Source organism: Giraffa tippelskirchi, chromosome 13, assembly GCF_054371585.1.
Source record: "Giraffa tippelskirchi isolate mGirTip1 chromosome 13, T2T-mGirTip1v1.2.pri, whole genome shotgun sequence".
Lineage (NCBI taxonomy): Eukaryota > Metazoa > Chordata > Mammalia > Artiodactyla > Giraffidae > Giraffa > Giraffa tippelskirchi.
Genome location: NC_137287.1, coordinates 45,053,379 through 45,079,994, shown reverse-complemented (window position 1 = coordinate 45,079,994; position 26,616 = coordinate 45,053,379). Strand labels below are relative to the sequence as shown.

The window sequence follows — 26,616 nt, the reverse complement described above, 5'->3', positions numbered from 1 at the left end:
CACTCCTTCATACTTTTTCTTCTTTTTTTAATATAAATCTAGAAGGAAATAAGCCAACACAGATTTAGCTCCCAAATCCTAGTGGAACAACCATAGAAGAGAGCAGTCCTCCTTTGAAGACAAAGGCTGGGAGAAATACAATCAAAATTCTAATCCTGAGACATGAAAGGGAGGGCACAATTATTACTTTTAAAAATTTATTTATTTATAATTGGAGCATTAATTGCTTTACAATATTGTGTCGGTTTCTTCCATACATCAACATGCATCAGTCATAAGTATACACAGGTCCCATCCCTCTTGAACTTCCCTCCCACGTCCCATCCCATCCCACCTCTCTAGGTTGTCACAGTATCTGTCTTTTTGTTGTGTTTGTTTGTGCTCCTTGACCCAAGAAATGCATTTCTTTTCTAAGTGCCTGATATTAAAGAAGTCTCCATTCAAGAGAACGATGAGGGCAGGCTTGGGAGGACTCAAACAGGCTATAAATTAACACTCTCCAACAATCTGTCGCATCACAAGGCCTTTAGATCTGTTTGGTGACTGGTGCATTGAGAGAATAAGAACTGATGAGTAAACCAGAGCTATCAGGGCTAGGATGCTGCCTCCAACACCTGTGTTCATAACAAACTCCCCCACCAGAGGTTAGCCCACAAAAAAAAGGCTTCATCTAATTTTATAGCTTGAGAAATCAAGGCAAAAAAGAGAGAAAATCACTTTCCCAAGATCACATAATAAAGGTAATGCAGTTATGCATTTTCAGTGACTCAGTCGTGTCCGACTCTTTGCAACCCTATGGACTGTAGCCCGCCAGCCTCCTCTGCCCATGGAATTCTCCAAGCTAGAATACTGGGGTAGGTTTCCATGCCCTCCTCCAGGGGATCTTCCTGACCCAGAGATTGAACCCACATTTTTCTGGATCAGTTAGTACTTCTTGATGTCACTGGTTTTAACACGAGGTAGGTTCTGAATGGTTTTCATTTGCCATTTTTGTATTATGGCAAAGTATATATGATATCAAATTTACCATTTTAACCACTTTTAAGTGTATAGTTCAGTGGCATAGGGTACATTCACACAGCAATCATCACCACCATTCATGCCCCAACTTTTTCCATCTTCTCCGACATTAAACAGTAACTTCCCATCTCTCCTCCCTCTAGCCCCTGCCAACCACTTCTGAACATTCATTTACACCAAAAAGAAGTGTTGACTTTGACCTTGGTTTACAACTGTAAATGCAATTAGATGCAGGAGCCCGGTGAGGAGGGGGTAAATGTCAATTCAGCACTGACTGTCTTCTGTAGGAGACACCTGGGGAGTGTACTGTGGTATGTGTGTGTGTGTGTCTTTAAAAGATTCTCCACCTCCTGGCCAGCCTCCTCACCATTTGCCACAGAGGTTTTGCAGCCTGCTGGTTGCCTCAGTCCAGGCTAGGAGCTGGCAATCTCCTTTGTAATTTCAGGAGCAGTTTTGTTGCCATGGAGGCCACATTCTGATTTGAGGAATGTAAAGGTAATCGTTTGTTTTCAGTTCCAAAGATCTGCCCCAAAGATAGGCTATTGCTCTTCTAGAAAAGCCTGATTGGTAGGTTTCCTCCAAGCACTCAGTCTGAAGTGCTTTATCCTATCCCCTCACCAGCTTCAAAACTCAAGCTCTCCCAGGGCCTCTGGAAGGCAGTCTGTGGCTTCCATAGATTTCACTCAAATGGCTGATCTTGGAGGTGGTGCTGTTTGCAATGGGACGCTTCACAATCAGAGTGCCGCCGACTGTCATGGGGCAAACTGCTGGAAGAACGGGGTGGTGAAAGAAGCCCAGGTAAGAGGCAATCCCTCCCCCTTCATCTGAATGACCGGAACACTTCAATATTTTGCTGTAAAGCTCTTTGAAGCTGTCATCGTTGAAAGTCCTTGGCAGGAAGTGTTTTTCATGTTTGGACTCTTTGCTTCGGCTAATTTCAAATGCTTGGCTACTAAAAAGTTTAGATGTGGGTTAAGGAGCGAATTTCTTCTCTATACAAGAGAGGAGACACATAGACCCAAAAGCTTTCAACCCGTGATATAAAAACATCCCTACTAGACTGTTGTTTTCTCTCAAGCATTTTGGAGAGCACAGTTGCAAAGGCTTAAACTCTTGAGCTGAATTTCAGTCCATCAGAAAATCACAACAGACTGCATTCACCATGCTTCATAAGAAATAAAAAAGGAAGTGAAAGTAAACACTGCTGAGATTATGTGGAGTGGGTGTCATTCCCCCCCCCTCCCCCGTAGAGGAGGAATGGCTCTCTGTTTGAAAGGCAACTTCTTTTCGATGTTCCATGTTCCGTGGGACCTTGTCAGAACTTACAGCTTGATTTGGGGCCAAAGTCTTTCTTTGAAATTTGACATCACAGCATTCCTTTTTATAAGACACTTCAGAAAACATGGCTTATTGTTACACGCTGCACACAGGAACCAAACAGACTTTGAGTGGTTTTCCCATGTGATGCTTTAAAAAAAAATTTTTCACTCCTGCCGTGGCAGAATGTTTGAGGGGAATATGCTGAGGAGGAGGAGGAGGAACCCAAAAAATGTTGTCAGCTTATTCAAAGAGGGAGCCAAGCCGGGTCTGCAAGCTACTTGTAAAAACAAGAAGGCAGTCCCCACCTTCTCATTGGATGCCCAGCCCTCTGCTCTGAGCTGCAGGAGCAGCAGGGTGACCTCACCTGCTTGGGAGCAAATTAGCATAGGCAAACTGGCAGTTTTACTCTTGGAAAATGAGAAGCTGAGTGGCAGGGAACCCACTTAGGAGAACTGGGGGGAGGGGGGATGTCAGACGGTTCTAAGATCACAGGATAGGTGGGGCTAGTTGGAGGCTAGCCCACGATTCAGTGAATTAAATTCATGTGTCCAGTGGGACGAAAGAGGTGGAGAGGGGGAATCGCTCTGGAGTCTGGGTCGTTTGTGAATAGGTTGTAGTCTCCAAAATGTGTTCCTCTCTCAACAAAAGGCCTTACCCTAGCCTAGAAGTGTCTACTAAAACCCTCAGGTCTGGCCTCCTCCAGCTGGCTATTGGGTCGGTCAAAAAGATCATTTGGGTTTCTTTTTTTTTTTAATAAATTTATTTATTTTAGTTGAGGGCTAATTACTTTACAATATTGTAGTGGTTTTTGCCATACATTGACATGAATCAGCCATGGGTTTACATGTGTTCCCCTTCCTGGACCCCCCACCCACCTCCCTCCCCATCCCATCCCTCTGGGTCATCCCATTGCCCCTGCCCTGAGCATTTGTCTCATGCATCGAACATGGAATGGTGTTCTGTTTCACGTATGATAATGTACATGTTTCAATGCTATTCTCCCAGAACGTCCCACCCTCACCTTCTCCCTCAGAGTCCATAAGACTGTTCTATGCATCTGTGTCTCTTATTCTGTCTCGCATATAGGGTTATCGTTACCATCTTTCAAATTCCATATATATGCATTAGTATACTGTATCGGTGTTTTTCTTTCGGGCTTACTTCACTCTGTATAACGGGCTCCAGTTTCATCCATCTCAATAGAACTGATTCAAATGTATTTTTTTAATGGCTGAGTAATATTCCATTGTGTATCTGTACCACAGCTTCCTTATCCATTCGTCTGCTGATGGACATCTAGGTTGCTTCCATGTCCTGGCTATTGTAAACAGTGCTGCGATGAACATTGGGGTACACATGTCTCTTTCAATTCTGGTTTCCTCGGTGTGTATGCCCAGCAGTGGGATTGCTGGGTCATATGGCAGTTCTATTCCCAGTTTTTTAAGGAATCTCCACACTGTTCTCCATAGTGGCTGTACTAGTTTGCATTCCCACCAACAGTGTAAGAGGGTTCCCTTTTCTCCACACCCTCTCCAGCATTTATTGCTTGTAGACTTTTGGATAGCAGCCATTCTGACTGGTGTGAAATGGTACCTCATTGTGGTTTTGATTTGCATTTCTCTACTAATGAGTGATGTTGAGCATCTTTTCATGTGTTTGTTAGCCATCTGTATGTCTTCTTTGGAGAAGTGTCTGTTTAGTTCTTTGGCCCATTTTTTGATTGGGTCGTTTATTTTTCTGGAATTCAGCTGCAGGAGTTGCTTGTATATTTTTGAGATTAATTGTTTGTCTGTTGCTTCATTTGCTATTATTTTCTCCCATTCTGAAGGCTGTCTTTTCTCCTTGCTTATAGTTTCCTTTGTTGTGCAAAAGCTTTTAATTTTAATTAGGTCCCATTTGTTTATTTTTGCTTTTATTTCCAATATTCTGGGAGGGAGTCATGGAGGATCCTGCTGTGATTTATGTCGGAGAATGTTTTGCCTATGTTTTCCTCTAGGAGTTTTATAGTTTCTGGTCTTACGTTTAGATCTTTAATCCATTTTGAGTTTATTTTTGTGTATGGTGTTAGGAAATGTTCTAGTTTCATTCTTTTACAAGTGGTTGACCAGTTTTCCCAGCACCACTTGTTAAAGAGATTGTCTTTTCTCCATTGTATATTCTTGCCTCCTTTGTTGAAGATAAGGTGTCCATAGGTTTTTACATACTATCTTCCTGACAAACCTGAATGGCTTTATTGGCCCTCCCAACGTAATGTGAAGAAAAAGTATTCAAGTCTCATTATTCGCATGAGGGGGATCATACTAATTCTCACCAACTCTTCACCACTGCATCAATTCAGATCACTACCACTCAAGACTCTCTTTGCCCCTAAAATGACTGTAACACTGGCTCCTGGCCTATTCACCTGCTGAACCATCCTGACCCTGAGGACTCTCTCTTGGGCAGAAATGCCTTCAGGGGTTTCCTTCTCTCTGTCCCTACTTTATCTTGGTTCTGTAACTATCCTCTAGTGTCTGAGGCTAGAGACTTTGCTAGATGGTGATGACCACTCCTAAGTAAGAAGAAAAGTCAGAATCCAGAAGATTTCTTACTAAGTGCTCCTGCTGCTGCTGCTGCTGCTGCTGCTAAGTCGCTTCAGTCGTGTCCGACTCTGTGCGACCCCATAGACGGCAGCCCACCAGGTTCCGCCGTCCCTGGGATTCTCCAGGCAAGAATACTGGAGTGGGTTGCCATTTCCTTCTCCAGCGCATGAAAGGGAAAAGTGCAAGTGAAGTCGCTCAGTCATGTCCGACTCTTAGCGACCCCATGGGCTGCAGCCTACCAGGCTCCTCCGTCCATGGGATTTTCCAGGCAAGAGTACTGGAGTGGGGTGCCATTGCCTTTTCCGACTAAGTGCTCCTACAAGACTGTAAATAACTTTGACTTTACCAACACTTCCCTAAGAGCAGCAGGAACTATTAGAGCAACCACTGCCTTTTCCAATAGCTCTTTCTGAAGGAAGGAACATCCAGAACCTATTTGCTCAGATGTATTTAGGTGTTACTAAGTTGAAATTGGCTTCCACTGAGAGCCTCAATTATGGCTTAAAAAGTATGTTTCAGAAAAAAAGAAGCCCTGCTGAGTTCTTAGGGCCATAGGGCAGACAAGGGTCTGTTTTCCCCTCTGTGGTTGTGGATGTGGTCACCTTTACCATCATGATCCTCAGTCACTGGTTTTAGTCCATTTCGCTTTGAGGATACCTTAAGCAAACTGAGTCTTGACCAAAAGCCTTACAGCTTCAACCCAGTCCTCATAGAACAAACTCACTCTTGGAACCCAGCCACCATGTTTGAAGAAAGCCAAAGCAGCTCAGGAGAAGCCCAAGCAAAGAAAAACCAAGTAACCCAGGAAAGATACAGTGCCAGCTGGTAGACTGAGTGAGTCAGCTGTCTTAGAAGTGGGTGTCCCAGCCCTGGAGTCTGTCTGTTCCAATTGTACTTCCTGGAGTAGAGATGACTTGTCCCTACTGCTGCTAAGTTGCTTCAGTTGTGTCCGACTCTTTGTGACCCCATGGGCTCTAGTCCACCCCCCCACCTCAGGCTCCTCTGTCCATCGGATTCTCCAGGCAAGAATACTGGAGTGGGTTGCCACTTCTTTCTCCATTTTCCCAGTGGCCCTGCTCAGATTACAGATTCTTGAGCAAACAAGTGGTCATTGTTTTAAGAATGGTGGTGATTTATTAAACAACATGGCAAGCCACTCCAGTACTCTTGCCTGGAAAATCCCATGGACAGAGGAGGCTGGTAGGCTGCAATCCATGGAGTCGCAAAGAGTCGGACACGACTGAGCGACTTCACTTTCACTTTTCACTTTCATGCATTGGAGAAGGAAATGGCAACCCACTCCAGTATTCTTGCCTGGAGAATCCCAGGGACGGGGGAGCCTGGTGGGCTGCCGTCTATGGGGTCGCACAGAATCGGACACGACTGAAGCGACTTAGCAGCAGCAGCAAACATATAAATACATGGGCATTCTATTTCTTTAAAATGCCTAGAAAAATCATTCTACAATCCTATTACAACCATTTTCTGTGCCTTCAATTTGAGGAAACAGTTTTGGCCATCAACCTTTGGCAAAGATTCCTTTTCCTAAGCTTTATATTTTTATCTTTTCTTATTTTGTATTTTGCATAAGGACTTAAGGTGAGTGTCTGGGTGGTAAAACCAAACACAATGAACTCGTACCACACAAATGCAAAAGCACAATCATTAAAATGCTGTCAAATCCAAAGTGTAATTATTCAACCTGAGGAGGTGTGTAACTTGCTGCCTTATCTATGAAGAAATAGCAAGCAAAGAAGGATGCATGTGCTCAGGTTTAGTTGTTTTGTTGATTGAAAGAATATATATTTTAAAGTATATTTAATATCTTCCAATTATAAATTAATTTTATCTATTGGTTAAAGTTTCCTAGAAAATGATTCTCTTTAGAAACACAAGTAGAAGTAGATTGACGTTAACCTAATTATTCTCAAGGAATCCACTACATTTATTTTGAAATACACTTGTTTTAATCTTCCTACTAAGTATTGTCATCTCTGTCTTAGTTGGCCTGAACTAATGTTGTTTTACTGAAATTCTAAAGTATGGCAACCCATAAATTCATGTGAGAAGTAGTTGCCACCATATTATTTATAGAAGTCACTGGGCCATTAATTCACAAATTAAACATTTGGAAACAAACAAACACTATGTACACAGCTCAGAGGAGTATTCAAAACTGTTCTCCATAATCTACTTCATCCATCACAATTCTTTCTGAATAACGCTTCACTCAAAAGCTTTCCACATTGAAGATAATTTGATTACAGCAGAGGTTGAGACTACAAATACCCAGCAGTCTGGCAAGGCCTGGTGTGGATGACAGAAAGTGGTCAGCATGGGTTAGGGCTTCCCAGGTGGCTCAGTGGTAAAGAGTCTGCCTGCCAAGCAGGAGACGCAGGAGACACAGGATCAATATCTGGATCGGCAAGATCCCCTAGAGAAGGAAATAGCAACCCACTCCAGTATTCTTGCTTGGAAAATCCCATGGACAGAGGAGCCTGGTAGGTTACAATCCATGAGGTTGCAAAGAGTTGGACACAACTTAGCAACTAAACAACAGTAACAAAGCACGGGTTTACCTGAGTGGAACAAAGCAACTCAGGTAACAACAACAACTCCTCAGGACAGTGTTGTGCTGACAGATTTTATGATTTTTGAAAGAAGCTGGAAATCCAGATGGGGGAGGAGGGGAAGAGAATATCTTAATTTTTATGTATTGCCGTTTAATCCTTCAAAAGGCCAATAGTGTGGATTTCAAGGAGACATTGCTACCAGCCACAAATCTGTAATCTCTGAACTGTTGTTGTTTAGTCACTAAGTTCTGTCCGACTCTGTGACCCCCTGGACTGTAGCCCACCAGACTCCTGCATCCATGGGATTTTCCCAGCAAGAATACTAGAGTGGGTTGCCATTTCGTTCTCCAGAGGATCTTCCAGACCCAGGGATCGAACCTGCATCTCCCACATCTCCAGTATTGCAGGCAGACTCTTTACTGCTGAGCCACCAGGGAAGTCCCTCTGAGCTACAGGATGAGAAAAATAAGAGGTCATAAATAGAGTGATTCAGGGAACTTGGATCTTCTTAATTTAGACTTATTTTATGTTTTTAAAAAGCAATAGATGTATCTTGGTTCTTAATTTTCTTGAGCTGTTATATTAACACATGTTCCTGGAGTGTGCAAGTTTGAAGAACAACTCTGACTCCACCATGTATACTGGGTTTCCCAGACTGACCCTGATTTCAAATATTAGGTGTCAAGAAGTCACAGAACTGACACCATTTTACTACTCAATCTTCCTCTCTCAAACTTCATAGGAAGTGACATACAAACCTTTTGTTAGACAGTGCACTCATATATCTTGGTGACCATTATTATTCTCTAGCTATGATATAACTGGGTCTTCAAAAGTTGCCCAGGAAAATGGCTATGTGTAAATACGATTATCCTGTCAACAACAAGTTATACCTGACTGTTCATTCCCTGCCATGTAGAGCTTATCCTTTGGGAAGTCAAGGATCCTTTGGGATATTTTCTGTATTGCAGAATTTCCCATGTAGAAGATTCATGTGTTCCTAGACTTTCTCGGGTCACCAGATTAAGAACCTTAACTCTCATACCCCGATCAGAAAAAAAAAAAAAAAATCTTTCCAGAAAAGACAGGGTAAACGGATTCATAAATTGACTTACCAAGGAGAAACACACACACACATACACACACACACACACATAAGCCAAAGTGCTTCAACAAGACCACTTGTTATTAATCTATTTAAAAACTTTATATTAGAATTTTGTACCCCACTTTTTAATACTATTTTCATAATATTTCTTTTACTATAAAACTACGTTTATATCCTGCCTTAAAACCTTGAGTAAAAATGAACTCTCCAGGGAGATATTTCTTTTCTGGTGACTTTTCACAACCCAGAACCCCTCAGGATTTCCCTGGGAACCGCTTAAGGAAGAATGATAGCAGGAAAATGAGCTTTGACATCAGCTAGGGGGTTGAGTACTAGTTTGTCCCTTACTAGCTGTGTCTCATTGGAAAGGTAGCTTCATGTCTCTGATCCATATCTCATAAGGCAATGGTGAAGATTTGATGAGATAGTGTATGCAAGGTTCTCAGTAACTTTCACATGTGTAGTCAACAATAACTGGTAGCTATTATCTGTGGAAGTTAGCCTGCAGCTATCTCTTACTCCTCTACTGCTATTTTAAGAATGTTCAGTACAATGCCTGGCATGTAACAGATGCTCAATAAATGATAGAACAGTCTTTTGGACTCCGTGGGAGAAGGTGAGGGTGGGATGATGTGAGAGAATAGCATTGAAACATGTATATTATCATATGTGAAACAGATTCCCAGTCCAGGTTCGATGCATGAGACTGGGTGCTCGGCGCTGGTGCACTGGGATGACCCAGAGGGATGGGATGGGGAGGGAGGGAGGTGGGAGGGGGGTTCAGGATGGAAAACACATGTAAACCCATGGCTGATTCATATCGATGTATGGCAAAAATCACTACAATATTGTAAAGTAATTAGCCTCCAACTAAAATAAATAAATTTAAAAAAATAATAAAAATAAAAAATAAATAAATATCGAAATTGTGGGAATAAAATAAAATTCAGTATGTCATATGAAAAAAAAATAATGAAAAAAATTTTAGGAAATTACTCAGTGATTTTAATACCCAGTTGTTTTTGCTTTGCATCTATTCAAATTCATGTCATTTACATGCAATGACAATTAAAATCTAACCAACTTCAAAAAAAAAATGATATTCTTATGCCTTGAATTCCCTTATCCAGTGGTGGCTTTATTTTACTTGATCTGTCAGCAGCACTTGACAAAAATAATCATTCCTCCTCCTTCAAGCACTTTGCTCTCTTGGCTTCCAGGTTATGACCCTCTTATATCACCAGCTCTTCCTTTGCAGTGTCTATTCCTGGCTTTACTCATCTCCTTGACCTTTAAACAATGGAGTGACCCAAGGCTCAGTCCTTGTACCCCTTCTCTTTCCTAACTGCAAATATCTCCTGATTGGACCTTGCCCCATCACTGTACGAACATCACTATACATGTTTATGTATTATGCATACATATGCCATTTCCAATGGCTTACTTGATATTTTCCTTGGAGGATCAAAGGCATCTCCAACTTAACATGCCCAAAACTGAGCCCCTGATACTCCTTCTATCCCAAACATGCTTCCTTTAGAGTCTTTCCCATCACAGAAAATGACAACTCTATTCTTCCAGTGGCTCAAACCAAAAACATGGACTCATTCATGACTTTTTCATTCTACATTGAATGAGTCAGCAAATTCAGGATCCTCCCTTCACAGGATATCCATAATCTGACCACGCCTCACCTCCCCACAGCAACCACTCTGGTCTCAGCCCCCACAATGTCTCACCTTGATCGTTTTGGAAGCCTCATCCTTTTACCCCATTCCCTGCTTATTCACTACTGAATAACCACCCGTACCAACACAGAGTGACACTAAACAACAACCATTTCATTATGATCGTGGGTTCTGCTGGGTAGGAATATACACCGCAGAGATAGCTCTTCCTAGTTCCATGATAACTAGGACTTCGATTGGCTGGACCTAGAACAGCTGAGCCTGGAGTATTCACCTGCAAGATGGAGTCCTCACTCCCATGTCCCATGCAGTCTGAGATGGCTGAGAAACAGGACAAGCCAAGACTGTGGGCTGGATCGCCCATATGTCCCCACCAGCAGGGAGGGCTCCAGGAGTTTTCTTGTAAGTGAAGTAGAACTCTCGCGGCCTTCTGTACCCTAGCCTCAGAGGTCAGCTTCATGAATACCTGTTGAAGCAGTCACAAGCCCACCAGGTTCAAACGCAGTCTTTGAGAATAAACAGGCATATAATGCCTGCTTAGATTTTTACCAAAAATAAAGGAGTAAATTTAAGAATATGTTTGGAAAGCAAGTCAGTGATGCTGTTATTGTATTTGTTATGATGCTACTTTGATTGAGGCAGCCTGTCTTTATCATGCAAGACTCTTGTAAATGTAGAGATTTTTTTTTCAATTGCATTGTATTTTTTTTTCGTTGGTATTATAAATGAAGATAGAACAAAGTAGAATGTTTTGTGATGTTGTATGGCAATTGCATGTTTTGCCTTTCAAAGCTCTGGGTAAAAATGTACTAGATCTGTAATTAAAGTCTTTTTTAAAAGCAAAAGCAAACAGACAAATTAAAAAAAAAAACTACTTCTCAATGGAAAGATGATTAAAAAAACTTATAGACATCTTTTAAATTTTCATACCCTGCTTCCACCCCTGCTCCCCCCTCCACTACCACCAGCCAAAACTTCTCTCAATAAAGCAGCCAGAATGATCCTGTTGAAATGACATCAAGAGCCCACTCTTCTGCCCAAATCCTCCCCATGGACCCCATTTCACTCAGAGTAAAAGCTGAGATCCTTACAATGACCACAGGCACCACGGACACTCTGATCCATCCATGACTCGGCTCCTGCCCTTTCTGGGTGCTTGGGGTGTTCCAGTCACACTAGAGCCAGGAGCCCAGAATCCACCCACCTGGGGATATTCCCACATCCTCTCCCATTTACACTTCCCAGAAATCCACGTGACTGTACCTCCCTCCTTTCAAGTCAAATGCTACTCACAATCCTACCAAAATTGCAAACCTCCTTGCTTCCTGCCTCCCTTAACTGCTTGTTTTCTTTAGTACTTAACACCATCTGCACATACACACATAGACTTATTTCCTCTGTATTTGTCTGCCTCTGGTTCTAGAATGGGAGCTTGGCTCTAGCTAAGATTTCCATCTTACTCACTGCTGAATCCCCAGAACCTCGACCAGAGCCAGTACACAGTAGGTGCTCAATAATGGTTGCACGGTGATTAAAGACCTGATTTCAGCTTGTTTTATTTCCTGTGCCATTTGCTGGTTCTTTAAAAGATGGGAAAGTCCCCACCCATATAATACATAGTCTACTTTGTAGGTTTTGAAGTGTCTAACCTCTTATTAATTAATTGCTAATTTAATTATTACTAATTAATTAATTGGTAATGAAAGGGTTCCTATCCTTTGTTGGAGAACAAGACTACTGTTTACTTCCCTCTTTTCAAAGATCAGTAGATCGCTAGATTATTTTGTGTGACCAGGTCACTACATACTTTTATGTCAATATTCAAATATTAGGTATACTCTAAGCCTGGGATTAGGGAACATGCTTTCAGCAAACAGAACTTTTTAAAGGAAATTAAAATAGAAATAAATATTATTAATTTACCCTGATGATTCTACTACCTCTTAATAGAAGATGAAATATGCCTGGATTAGAGGGAAAATGACTAATACCTCAGGATATGCTGCTAAGTCGCTTCAGTTGTGTCCAACTCTGTGCAACCCCATAGACGGCAGCCCACCAGGCTCCGACGTCCCTAGGATTCTCCAGGCAAGAATACTGGAGTGGGTTGCCATTTCCTTCTCCAGTGCATGAAAGGGAAAAGTGAAAGTGAAATAGATACCTGTTATCTGGCTTTAATCAAAATTCTGCATTCTCAGGATCGCATATCCAAGAAAAATTGGAATAACCTGCTTTCCCATTCATGACACTGTATATGAGATGATTTTTAAAATTTAATTTAACAAATTTTGCATCACACTGTATGCTAGGAACTTTCTAAATACAAGCTTATTTGATTCTCAGAACCTTATGAACTTAATTATGCAAAGCATTGTTATATTATAGAAAAGTTAAGTAAGTTTGCCTAAGATTAAACCTCCTGTTAGTGGAGACTGGCCCCAGGGTCTGTGTTTTTAATCGCTAGAAAAAAAAGAAAAGCCTTTTCTTTAAACTTTTTTTTTGTGAATAATTTCAAACTTACAGAAAATTAAAAGAGTTCTGCAATGAATACTCATATACCTACCACATAGAATCTGCAATTAACATTTTATTATATTTTTTTCACCACACTTTTTCTGTCTGTGCATCCCTCTACCCAGCCATCAATCCATATGTTTGGTGCCTTTCAAAGAAAGTTGTAGAATCAGCACATCCCACCGCTTAGTCTTAGCTGGACTTCAATATTTGTCTATAGCTCTTCTTTTTTCTTCTTTTGAGGCAAAATTTACATTGAATTTTGGCTTATATCACCTTTTGATTTCTCTTGTTGGAAAGAGTTTCATAATGTAGTTTTGACTGTAGCAAGATCTATAAAAACCATTCACTTGACATTGGAATAAAAAAATGGAATATTTTCAAAAATTGGAATAAAAAAAAAATCTTTTTTCTGGACAAAAAAACTAAGTGGTGTGTAAATTCGCACACATCTAGTGAGATGGAAGATAGGCTTCCCAAGTGGTGCTAGTGGTAAAGAACATGCCTGCTAATGCAACAGACATAAAAGATGCAGATTTGATTGCTGGGTCAGGAAGATCCCCTGGAGGAGGGCATGGCAACCCCCTCCAGTATCCTTGCCTGGGAAATCCCATAGACAGAGGAGCCTGGAGGGCTACAGTCTGTAGGGTCGCAAAGAGTCAGACATGACTGAAGCGATTTAGCCCAGCACAGCAGAGATGAAATAAAGACTCAGCAGAGACTCTCCCTCTTGAGAAACTCCCCTGCTGTACATCTGTAATCTGCAGGGATCAAGAGCTATTTTCCTTTTTTTTTTTTCTTAGTATAATCCAGCTAATAGAAAAGGAACTTAGTATAGAAATTCTTACAACTCCATTCCATGCCCTGTCTTTCTTACATATGGAGAAATGAGTTTCAACAAAGCTAAGTGGCTATCTCAGAGGTCACACCAGTGTGAGACACCCTCATCATTCTAGTCTCTTGATACCTCAACCAAGGACCTTTTTGAAAAGGTCCATTTTATTGGAAACCTCCCAACTGTGAAAGTAGACAGCCAGGGACTAAGATATTTGATGATTCATAGTGGCACCTGCTATTGCAAATTCTTTAGCTTTGACTTCAAAATTGATGCTGCAAAATTGTATTTGTCTCATGTAAGATGCAAAGACCTCTTTTTCCCTGTTTCCCAAAATAAAAGACACATGGCGGGAGCTTCCTTCTTTGTGTATCTTAGAAAAGATATGTCAGAGAAATCAATATTTATTTAGAATTAATGATTGCTGCCACACACAAGATCCCATGAAATGTTTATGCTTTTTGAAATATTGTTAATTCTCACCTATCACTTTCAAATTTCACATATAAGGATCTAAGATTCAAAGAAGTCAGATAATCACCCACATGGAAGGCAAGTTATAGAAGGCTATTATGACCCCTAATATCACATAAGGGCTTCCCAGTTGGCACTAGTAGTAAAGAAGCTGCCTGCCAATGCAGGAGACATAAGAGACACAGGTTCGATCCCTGGGTTGGGAAGATTCCCCTGGAGGAGGGCATGACAACCCACTCCAGTGCTCTTGCCCTCTTGCCTGGAGAATTCCAGGACAGAGGAGCCTGGACAGAGGCTCCTGGACAGAGGAGCCTGGTGGGCTATTGTCCATAGGGTCACAAAGAGTCGGGCATGACTGAAGTAACTTAACACGAACCCATGCAATATCACAGAAACTGTTGCCACATCTCACAGCCCTACTGTTCTCTTAAACTGAACCATCATACAGAGATTGGGAGCAGGGCCTCCCCTTTGCACTGCTTGGGCTTGAATTTCAGCTTCACATCATCATTTTGTGACCTTGGAAAAGTGATTTAATCTCTGTGCCTCGGTTTCCTCATCTGGAAGATGAGGATAATAGTAGTGTCTGCCCAATAGATTTCTTGTAAGAAATAGATATGATGGCACATGTGAAGACTTAAAACGATTTCTTGAAATTTAACCAGTGCTTGGCCCCTTTAACTTTCAGCATCAGCTGTAATGATCCTTATATCTAAGATCTTGTTGGACTCTCACAACAATGCTGTGGAGTTTTGAAGGCTATTGACCCATTTCATGGATGGAAAAAATTGAGGTCAGACAAATAATGAGACCAAAGAAACATGGATGAAGGGGAAAGTGTTGGACAAGAATCTCAGACATTTTTACCTCTAAGTTTAGGGATGTCTCAAAGGACTGGACACATAGTAGGCCCTTACTCTGCACACCAACTCCATCAACTGTTCCTTACAAGAACAGGTAGGAAGTTAAAAAAAAATCAGTGCCTCTATTCTTCAGTAGATATATTCATAGCAAGAGATGAAATGCTCTTTTGGTCATTACATTTAGAAGATCAGCTTTGGGGGGTCAGTCATAGTAAGTTTTTTAAATTTATGAGATTGTAAAAGTCTTGAATAATGTTAATTTCTATCTTAGATTTCCATAGCCAGGCAGCAAAGTGATTTTACATGGCACACCAGATAGCACAACTTCCTATAAATCTTTCTTTAAAACTCATTGACCTTCCTTTAAATCTTTCTTTAAAAATCATTGACCTTTGTCTTTACATGTTTATGGCATATAGCATGTGTGTTCCTCAGAATTACCTTCTTCTGAGCCTTTGTGAATCCTTAATTTCATTTTTAAGTGCATGCCATCATGAAGGCTTGCTTCCAGACCCAGGATGGGAATGAAAGTCAATTCACTCCTTGGTTCCTTGCTGAACTTCCCCGAAGCCATGACATTGATGACGTGGTAAGGATTCTTATGTCTTGCAATATGGCCTGTTTCCCAGTCATCTACTCTGATAGTCCAAAAGAAACTAGGCTCCAGATCTTCTCAAACACTAGACTATTCATAGCAGAATTGATCTCAGACCTCAGAGAAGCATGTTATCTCGTTTTCTAGGTCTTAGCAACATATTTCTCAATAGAGTAAAGGCAGAACTGAGACTCACTTGGCCAATATCTCAAAATGGCCAGTCCGGGATAAGACAGACCCCTGTCCACTGCCGGTTTCTGCAGCCTCTACACAGTACAGTTTCTCAAAGCACAGAATCCAAAACACACCCTGTGTTTTGGTAATAAGGTAATAAGGTAATAAGCCCTTGATAATAAGGTCTTTTGCCAAACCATGCAAATAATGAGGGTATCTGGGAAAATCCCACAACTAATGTAAGGTTTGATGGACTGGTTTGTAAGTTTATGCAAGAGGGGCTGGCATTTCATTCATTGGTCTGTGCTTCTCACTGATCTGTTCTTCCCAAGCCCACTGCATCAGGTGCCTATATGCGAAGATACACAAGTTTGCCACAGGGTGGCCTGAGAAAATGACTCAATGGCTGAAATAAATAGGTCGTGAATATCAGTTTACTTTTTTTAAGTGTTATATCAATCTTTATACCAGTCAGATGACTCATGCTTTGTGTCCGTCCATTACTTAGGGCCCATAAATTATGATGGTTAAAAAAACAAATGCCTGGAATTTCTAAATAGTTGATTCAGGAACACAGGTAAAAACTAATCAAGACTAGCCTTGCTCTGGGAGAAGTTACTTTTAATTTTTTTCCTGTATTGTATACCACAATACAGAATAACTTAAAAAAACAGAGTTAATCAGATAATTATAGGTGTGACCATGGATCTTATCAGGTTTTCTTGGAAGCAAAGAAACAAATCACTGTGGTGCCATACTCTTGGGGAATTGGTTGGTTGGAGACAGTATGCCTACTTTCCCAAGAAGCAAAAGGTTTTCATGGAAAATCAAATGCACACTGCCTTCCATGAAAACTGAAGATTTCAGCCAGAGAAACCGTATGCATTCAAGCAGTGACTCTTTAAGGACACATTCTGTCTTCAAAGGCAAGCAAAGAATGAGCCAGGTTATAGGTTAACTGAACCTAGACTGTTCTAGCTATGCATAAAATGTAAGTGATTTTATAGGGTGACGGGCAGAGGAGGAAAGGAGGTAAGGAGAATAGGTCTGTGAAACCATGAGACAAATCCTGATAAACACTCAGGAAAGGAAAACTGGTGGAATCCTGGGCAACTTTCTCTCTTTCTTGGTAGGGGGGCTTTCCGCTTCTTCAGATTACTCAATGGCAGGCACCGTTTGGTCCATCTTCAGGGAATGAGAAGTTCAGAGGTGGTAGTTCAGCATAATCAAAGTGCAAGAAGAAAGTGTTTCAATTTGATTCAAAGAGAAAAGCCATTGTTTATACATCAAGTTCAGTTCCCTGAGCTCAACCAAGTGACTCAGAACCACATTTTGTGTGCCTCTGGAGCCCCACCCTTGTTTCAACTCACTTATGAGTCAGCTGCTGCTGCTGCTGCTGCTAAGTTGCTTCAGTCGTGCCCGACTCTGTGCGACCCCATAGACGGCAGCCCGTCAGGCTCCGCCGCCCCTGGGATTCTCCAGGCAAGAACACTGGAGTGGGTTGCCATTTCCTTCTCCAATGCATGCAAGTGAAAAGTGAAAGTGAAGTCGCTCAGTCATGTCTGACTCTTTGCGACCCCATGGACTGCAGCCCACCAGGCACCTCCATCCATGGGAGTTTCCAGGCAAGAGTACTGGAGTGGGTTGCCATTGCCTTCTCCACATGAGTCAGCAGCTGCCTGGAAAGAGAAAGAAATGCTACAGCACACACCTCACTTGTATGGCAAAGCTCATTTATGGTGTTAATTCATTCTCAGGTAGCTTAGGAGACACTTTCCTTTTGATTTCTGGTCATAGGTTCAAATTTTCACATTCAACAGAATGAGTTTGCTTCATCAAATATTCTTCCTCAATGGATAAAAGAAAGACTTTTTAATTTTCTATTGGAGTGTAGTTGATTAACAATGTTTTGTTAGTTTCAGGTGTACAGCAAAATGATTCAGCTATATATTTATGTGTGTGTGTGTGTGTGTATGTATATGTATCTATTTTTTCAAATTCTTTTCCTGTTTAGATTATTACAGAATTCTGAGTATTGTTTCCTGTGCTGTACAGTAAAGTCCTTGCTGGCTATCTATTTTAAATAGCAATGTGTACAGTCAATCTCAAACTCCTAGTCTATCCCTCCAGGCCATCCTTCCCCCCACCCCACCACACACACACCCTGTTAGCCACACATCTGTTCTCTGTCTCTGTTTTATAAATAAGTTCACTTGTATGATTTTTTTTTTAAAGATTCTCCATATAAGCGATATCATAATCTATCTGTCTTTCTCAGAATTACCAACCACGCAACCATGAATCACTATGAATCATTGAATGCTGGGGTTCCCTGAAGACCCATTCACATACATGGCATTGGAGGGGCTCTTATGAAAACAGATATCAGGTCAGATTTTAAGCCAGCATTTGCTTAAAACTCATCAACGGCTTCCCTTAGGATCAAACCTGTGATCCTAAACTTGGTTTACAAGCTCTGTACATCCTCCCCAGCTGATTCATCTATTTATTGATCAAATATTTGTTGGATACCTACTTTGTATCAGATGACCTTCTAGGTACTGGAATACTAATGATGGACAAAGTGGATGACATTTCCCCTTTAGAACTGACCTGTGACCATGTCTGCCCCTCACTAGTCCCTGCCAGCCCGCTACTCTACCCTCTTCCCTCCCCACAGTTCCCAGGCTCTCCTCCTGCTGGGAACACTGCACCTTGTTAAATCCTACTGACTTTTTGTTCAGTCACTCAGTCACGTCCAATTCTTTGTGACCCCATGGATTGCAGCACGCCAGGCTTCCCTGTCCTTCATTATCTCCTGGAATTTTCTCAAACTCATGTCCATTGAGCTAGTGATGCCATCCAACCATCTCATCCTCTGTCACCCCCTTTCACCTCCTTCCCTCAATCTTTCCCAGCATCAGGGTCTTTTCCAGCGAGTTGGCTCTTCTCATCAAGTGGCCAAAATATTGGAGTTTCAGCTTCAGTATCAGTTCTTCCAATGAATATTCACGGTTGATTTCCTTTAGGATGGACTAGTTTGATCTCTTTGCTGTCCAAGAGACCCTCAAGAGTCTTCTCCAGCGCCACAATTCAAATGCATCAAATCTTTGGTGCTCAGCCTTCTTTATGATCCAAATCTCACATCTGTACATGACTACTAGAAAAACCGTGGGTTTGACTATATGGACCTTTGTCAGCAAAGTGATGTCTCTGCTTTTTAATACACTGTCTAGGTTTGTCATAGCTTTTCTTCCAAGTAGCACACATCTTTTAATTTCATGCAGATCTTATTTTAAGCATCGTCTTCTTCAGGGAGACCTTTCTCTTTTCTTTTACAAGGTCAGATCCTGTCCTATCCACTCCATAGCCCCCTGACTTATTTATCATTTCCCTTTTTGTAATTGTTCTGCATCTGTATTCCCCTTTGGACCAGGAGTTGGCAAACTTTCTCTGTAATAGGCCAGATAATACATATTTTCAGCTCTTTGAGGCACACAGTTCCTGTCCCAACTACTCATCTCTGCTTTATGGTGAGAAAGAAGTCACAGACAACAAATAAACAAATATGTTTGTTGGATAAATGAATGAACAAATATGCCTACAGATGATCATACTAAGTAAGCCTAAGTAAGAGAAAGACAAATATCATATAATATCACTTACATGTGAAATCTAAAAAAATGATACAAATGAACTTATTTACAAAACAGAAATAGACTCTCAGACATAAAAGACAAACCTATGATCACCAGAGGGGAAATGTAGTGGGGAGGGATAAATTAGAAGTTTGGAATTAGTACATACACACTTCTATATGGAAAATAGATGAACAACAAGGACCTACAGAATAGCACAAGAAACTACTCAATATCTTATAATGGAAACCTATAATGGAAAAGAATCTGAAAGAGAATAGATTCATGTATATATGTAACTGAACCACTTTGCTGTACAATTGAAACTAATACAACATTGTAAGTCAACTGTACTTCAATAAAAAAGGAGTTACTAATTTAAAAAAAACTATATTTCAATCAGAAAGTTTAAAAAAAAAAGAAAGGGAAAAAATGAACAAATGTGTAAATATGGAAAGCCGTTAAACTTCTGGTTTGCTTTTTCCACTGCTTTACACTTAATTAGATGCTATCACTGAAGACTTCTTGCTCTCTGGTTCTGAAATGTATTTCTGCACACACAGAAAAGCTCTGCGCTCCTCAAGTGATCCAGCTGGTTTTAGATAGATAAGAATATGTTATCCCCACCTTGGCCCATAAGCACCAGGAGGATGGAAGCCATGAGACAAAACTACCCAAATGATTCATCCACTGCCAGCCACAGGTACATAAACATGGTAGTCTGCCTTCTCAGGAGTGTTGACAGCTACCCATGCCCATCTGGGAAGAACAAAGAGCCAGTGCCATGGCTAATTTATTTCTGAAATATGTTCCAATCTGTCATGTCTCCAAGATTTAAGCTTGGAGCATCTCAGGGATGAACACTCTTCTCAGTGTGAACTGAGAAATTGTAACTTAATAAGAAGACAGTAGGTGGTACGTAATCTCAGTGATATTGAACCACATGTGCATTGCTTTCTCTGGCTTATCAGGATGACTTCAGAAAAGCTGTGCTCCTCAAATGATCCAGCTGGCTCTTGGTAAGATTAGAAGATTGCAGTCATTACAGGCTGATGAAGGATGACCACTTTGTTCCAAAGTTCAGTTATGTCCAACTGACCTTAGAGACTCCGCCCCAGCTGTCAAATCAGGTAGGATCCTGGGAAAGGTCCGGCTCACCCTGCCGTATAGGCCTATTCCGTTCCAACAGGCACTACGCATTTCATCTCCAAATAGGCAGGAAATGAGGTCCTTGCAAGGTCCCATTCCTCTCGTTTCCACCACTAAGTGCCTGTGCTGGTTCTCCTGTCCTGAAAGACTCACCTCCTCCCTCAGCATTTCCCAGTCTTGGCTCTTTTTATCTCATTCATTCACTCCTACAGCACACCTTCATGTGGCATGCTGCAAAGGACTTCATTTAGTCCCCTCCAAGCCATCTGACCTTTTCTGTGACTCCTTCATTTTCCAGTCTGGAACTGTGGAAGCCTGGGACTCTTCATGGGCTGCCCTGACTTGTTCCCTAACTTCTCTGATGGCAGATTGGCAAGCTGAGACGCAGGGAAAGCAACTTGACGTCTCAGCAACGAACTTGTGCACCATGACAAAGAAAGTTTGGAGTAGCTGATACATAAAGAACTTGTGCCTTCAAGAACTTCCATGTTTATTATCTGTCTGTCTGTCTTTCTGACTTCTTTGGAGTAGCTGATACATAAAGAACTTGTGCCTTCAAGAACTTCCATGTTTATTATCTGTCTGTCTGTCTTTCTGACTTCTGTGGTCACTGAGGCCTAAATCTTGTAATGTTATTCTTTCTGTCATGCACCACCTAACACACGGAGGTGCTCAGTAAATCAAGAATTAAATCTTTGACTCAGCTTTCTGGAATAAGCTTGCTCAGAATGATTGATTGATTTGATTGACTGATTATCTCATTTCATCTTTTTTTAAATTATAGTTGATTTACAATATAGTTTCAGGTGTATGACATAATGATTCGATACTTTAATAGATTATACTCCATTTAAAGTTATTATAGAATATTCTTTACATTCCCTGTGCTGTACATTACATCTTTATATCTTATTTATTTTATACATAGTAGTTTATACCTCTTAATCACCTTTCCCTATCTTGCCCCTCCCAGCTGGTAACCACTAGTTTGTTCTCTGTATCTATGAGTTTGTTTCTGCTTTATTATATTCATTTGTTTTAGTTTTTTAGATTCCACATATAAATGAGAAATTATAGTATTTGTTTTCCTCTGACTTATTTTACTAAGCATAATACCCTCCAGGTCTATCCATGTGGTTGTAAATGGCAGATTTCATTATTTTTTAATAGCAGAGTATTATTCCATTATACACACATACACACACTGTACATACATACATTGGGATACATATATCTTTTCAAATCAATGTTTTCATTTTCTTCTAATAATTACTCAGGAGTGGAACTGCTGATCATACCGTTGTCCTGTTTTAAAATTTTATGAGGCACCTTCATACCATTTCTACAGTGGCCACACCAATTTACACTCTCCAGATTTAAATTTGAATATTGGCCAGTGCAGACAGGTCCTGATGCATTCTTTTCCTTGGGGAAGTAACTTGGTTCCCAGGCTTCTTCCAAACCCTTCTAAGCAAGATTTAGACATGAAAGAATTTTAAAACAATTCTTATAGTATCTATTCTTCCAGGTAATATTAGACAACATTAAAAAAATGAATTACCGGGCTTCCCTGGTGGTCTAGTGGTTAAGAATCCACCCGCAGATGCAAGGGGCACAGTTCCATCCCTGGTCCTAGAAGATTCCACATGCCAAGGATTAGTAAGCCCATGCTCCACAATTACTCAGCCCATGGGGTGCTACTACTGACCCCTATACACTCTAGGGCCTGTGCTCCACAAGACAGGCCACCACAGCGTAAAGCCCACACACCACAATTAGAGAGTAACCCACTAACCACAATCAGAGAAAGCCCACAGACAGCAACAAAGACTCGGCACAGCAAAAATAAAAATATTTGTTAAAATACTTTAAAAAATGTACCACCAAACCTCATGGCTTAACCCAATATAAGTTTATTTCTCACTCCTATGAAGTCCAATGGACACTTATAGGAATCTGGAGGGGTAAATGATGAGGACTCTGCTCCACATGGTCATTCAGGTCACCAGGCTGAGAAGAGCTCTGCAGACTAGACTGGGTGGCTTCCAAGGTCACAATGGCCATGAACATTCAGATGGCAACAGGGCAAAGAGAGAAAGAGATGGATCATGAAAGAGCCTCTTGTGGGTCAGGCCCAGAAATGGCACATTTCACTTCTACTAGTTTCGCACTGATCAGAACTCAGTCGCACAGTCACACTTGTCTGCAACGGACATGGGACTTGTAGCCCAGCTGTGAGAAAAAGGAGAGGGAAGTGGTTTGATGCTCACACCCAGTCTCCACCACAATGGACAATAGTGTGAAAATATTTGAAATATTCAAAAGGCCTGAGTGAGAGATAATAACAGCTATTATTTTTTGTAAGTGATCCTTTATTTTCTGTCCTTTTATTAAATAACTTGTCTTTTAAAAATATTTTTGTAATACAATGTGGTGAGTATTACAATGGTGTCATCCAATAAGAACACCAGCCTGGATATTTTTAGGAAGTGAAGACAGAACTAGGTCTTAAATGGTGGATATTGGGCAGGCAAAGGTATAGGGGGTGGAATGAAGGAGGGGGGCAACAGAGGAAATTAGAAAAAGGAGTAGAAATCAAAAAAATTACAGGAAAGTGTCAGCATGAGAGAAGATTTGGAAGGGCATAAAAATCAGGGTATCAGGATGTGAAATGAAAGCAACTCACCTCTTTGTGAGAAGATGATACAAGTTAGACTAGACTGAGACATAGGAGTTTGATAGAGCATTTCTAAACATTTGTATCTATAGAAGACTGTGATTAAAATACTCATTTCTTAAAATCCCAAGCAACTTTAAGATATTAAGTACCCTTCCAGCTAAGGTAGAACTATGTACTCTCATCTCTCTTGCTTCATTCCACTTTCATAAGCTTTGGAGCTGCGTCATTTCTACAACTTCAGCCAAATCTAACTGGCATTCCAAAGTATTTTAGAAGAGAAATAAATGGCAACTTTGAAATCAATAAGATTCTCAAATGTCTTAGAATAAAAATAGAGGATTCTACTGAGGAAAGAGCTGCTTTGAGTTTTACCTGCTGTTATGGATGAAAATTTATTACATATATACAACACATGGCATACACATACAGTAAGGAATGTATACTTATCAGTCAGAGCAGGGCACTCATTAACCAATCAGAATGGATGCTCAGGAGAAATAACTAAGGTGAATATATTGTGAATACTAGATGAACATCAGTCCCACCCACTTCCACCAGCCTCTCACCTAGTCTGCAGTTCTTGTTACTCTCTTGACTGGGGATGAGAACTGATCTGCTGGGGTCCTTTCAGCTGCCAATACTAGAAGACTCAAATATAAGATTAAAAATAAGATTTTGTTATTCTCACGTAATAAGAGTCTAGAGTTGGGAAGAGTCTTTAATTGGATGGTCCCTGGATTGGTTGTTTTGGTCCCTTAACTCTTGGTCATCAAGGATCAAGTCTTTCCATTTCTTCTTTCTACCATCTTTTGTGCATAACTGTCTTCACCTGTGGCCACAAATGGTTGCTTCAATTCCAGATTACCCAAGCATCATGGTCTTTCTCAACTTCGGTATCTCAATAACCGCCCCCCACCCCCATGCCTCTAACCCCTACTTCTTTGTCCCCTTTCACATTTACTGCCTCCTCATGGGTCCTCAGTCTCTTGCTTCTCCCTACATATAGGTACTGGCCAAGGCTCTATACATATTCTTTCTCTTCTTTCCCAAATATTTCTCTAAAAGCAGCATCATTCATTCTAGCAATATCCTTTATCATTGTACTCAGAAGATTTCAGGAACATTTAATGAGTGTTTGCTCTGAGACAGATACTTTTCATATATTATCTCATTTAATTTTCAAAATAAACAATGGATATGAACTTGGGCAAATTCCAGGTGACAGTGAAAGACAGGGAAACCTGGTGTGCATTCATAAGGTCACGAAGAGTCAGACACAACTTGACTACCGAACAACAACAAAAACCTTACTAGCTCCATTTTACATTGAAGGCATTTGAGAGCAAGAAAAATTAAGTGATTTGCACAAAGTCTTACAATCAGCAAGTGAAAGTGCCTGAATTTGAACCCAGGCAGTCTCCCTCCTGCCTGAGCCCTCATTGCCATCAGGCCCTGCCTCCCACCAAGACTGGGCTCAAACGTCCCTTTCTTTAGGAGACCACTCTTGATCACCCAATGTGATGCAATCTCTCCATTTCTGTCACTCTGGTGACATTACTTTTTGCTCAATGTTATGATTATACTTGTTCCCCTCCACCCCCCACATTATGTTATCAATTCTGGGAAAAAGAGGCTATATTTTTGATTTTCTGTCCTTTCTAATAGTAGCCTGTTGTGCTGTGCTCTGCTCAGTCCTGTCTGACTCTTTGCAGCCCCACAGGCTGTAGCCCACCAGGCTCCTCTGCCCATGGAATTTTCCAGGTAAGAATACTGGATTAGGGTGCCATTCCCTGCTCTAGGGGATCTTTCCAAGCCAGGGATTGAACCCCCATCTCCTGCATTGCAAGCAGATTGGTTTACTGCCTGAGCCCAGGAAAGGCCAATGTTAGCCTAGGGCAGTGAAAAATAGGCAGCCAATAAGGGACCTGCTCATTTGAGTTCAGTTCAGTCGCTCAGTCGTGTCCAACTCTTTGTGACCCCATGAATCGCAGCAGGCCAGGCCTCCCTGTCCATCACCAACTCCCAGAGTTTACCCAAACTCATGTCCAACAAGTCGGTGATGCCATACAACCACCTCATCCTCTGTCGTCCCCTTCTCCTCCTGCCCCCAATCCTTCCCAGCATCAGGGTCTTTTTCAATGAGTCAACACTTCACATGAGGTGGCCAAAGCATTGGAGTTTCAGCTTCAACATCAGTCCTTCCAATGAACACCCAGGACCAATCTCCTTTAGGATGGACTGGTTGGATCTCCTTGCAGTCCAAGGGACTCTCAAGAGTCTTCTCCAACACCACAGTTCAAAAGCATCAATTCTTCTGCACTCACCTTTCTTCACAGTCCAACTATCATATCCATACGTGACTACCGGAAAAACTATAGCCTTGACTAGATGGACCTTTGTTGGCAAAGTAATGTCTCTGCTTTTTAATACACTTACTAGGTTGGTCATAACTTTCCTTCCAAGGAGCAAGCGTCTTTTAATTTCATGGCTGCAATCACCATCTGCGGTGATTTTGGAGCCCCCCCAAATAAAGTCTGACACTGTTTCCACTGTTTCCCCATCTGTTTCCCATGAAGTGATGGGACCAGATGCCATGATCTAGTTTTCTGAATGTAGTGGACCTGCTCATTTCCATCGTGGTAAAGAACCAGCCTGCCAATGAAGGAGACATTAGAGACACAGGTATTATCCCTGGGTTGGGAAGATCCCCTGGAGGAGGGCGTGGCAACCCACTCCAGTATTCTTGCCTGGAGAATCCCATGGACAGAGGAACCTGGAGGGCTACAGTTAATAGGGTCACCAAGAGTTGGACACGAGTGAAGCAGCTTAGCACGCACAGCATGCATGCTCATTTCCATCACTCAATGGAAATGCAGGAAGTAAACAGCCCACAGCAGGTTGCAGAGTCCCAAATGATCAGGCACTCTGGGAAAGGTAGTTCAGGATGTATTGGTTTTCAGAGCTACAAAAGAAAAATAGAACATTGAAACAAGAAGTATTTCCAATAGGTAGAACAAAGGAAGTGCATCAGAGATTCCCATGCTGTGTCGACCTTGGCTAGCAAATCTTTTAAGCAAGATTTTAAGCTTTATTTACTTTGACAGTACAGATTCTCATATTTCAAAAGAATTATCCAATGCCGGATTGAGAAATCCTTCCCAAGAGGTGCTACCAACTTCAATTTTCGTTAAAGAAATTCGGTGAATGTGTTGTTTTTCATCCGTTAAGAAAGACCTATACATTTCCAAATAACATTGCTCTCCATTAAGGTATCTCATTTTCTCTCTGCCAAGCAAAATTATATTAAACTAAAAATAAGCTCATATAAGAGAAAGTAAAGTAGATACCAGTTGAGGACAACAGACACTGTTGGAAACCCCTTCTTTGTGATAAAGCTATCTTC

At 41.2% G+C, this 26,616-nt stretch overlaps 1 protein-coding gene across 3 annotated transcripts in view; it reads left to right on the top strand.

Annotated features, from left to right (window-relative positions):
- The first annotated feature begins 1,392 nt into the window (after nt 1–1,392).
- SPTLC3 (serine palmitoyltransferase long chain base subunit 3) overlaps nt 1,393–26,616 on the top strand; it is a 185,034-nt gene continuing 159,810 nt past the window's right edge. The window contains exons 1-2 of one of the 3 annotated variants that reach the window (XM_081553423.1): nt 1,393–1,515; nt 1,642–1,818. In XM_081553423.1, coding sequence (XP_081409549.1) covers nt 1,708–1,818 — 111 coding nt within the window. In that variant the 5' untranslated portion in view covers nt 1,393–1,515; nt 1,642–1,707. Of the gene's footprint in view, nt 1,819–26,616 lie in introns of all 3 variants that reach the window. The other 2 variants (XM_081553422.1, XM_081553424.1) reach the window with 2 other exon arrangements.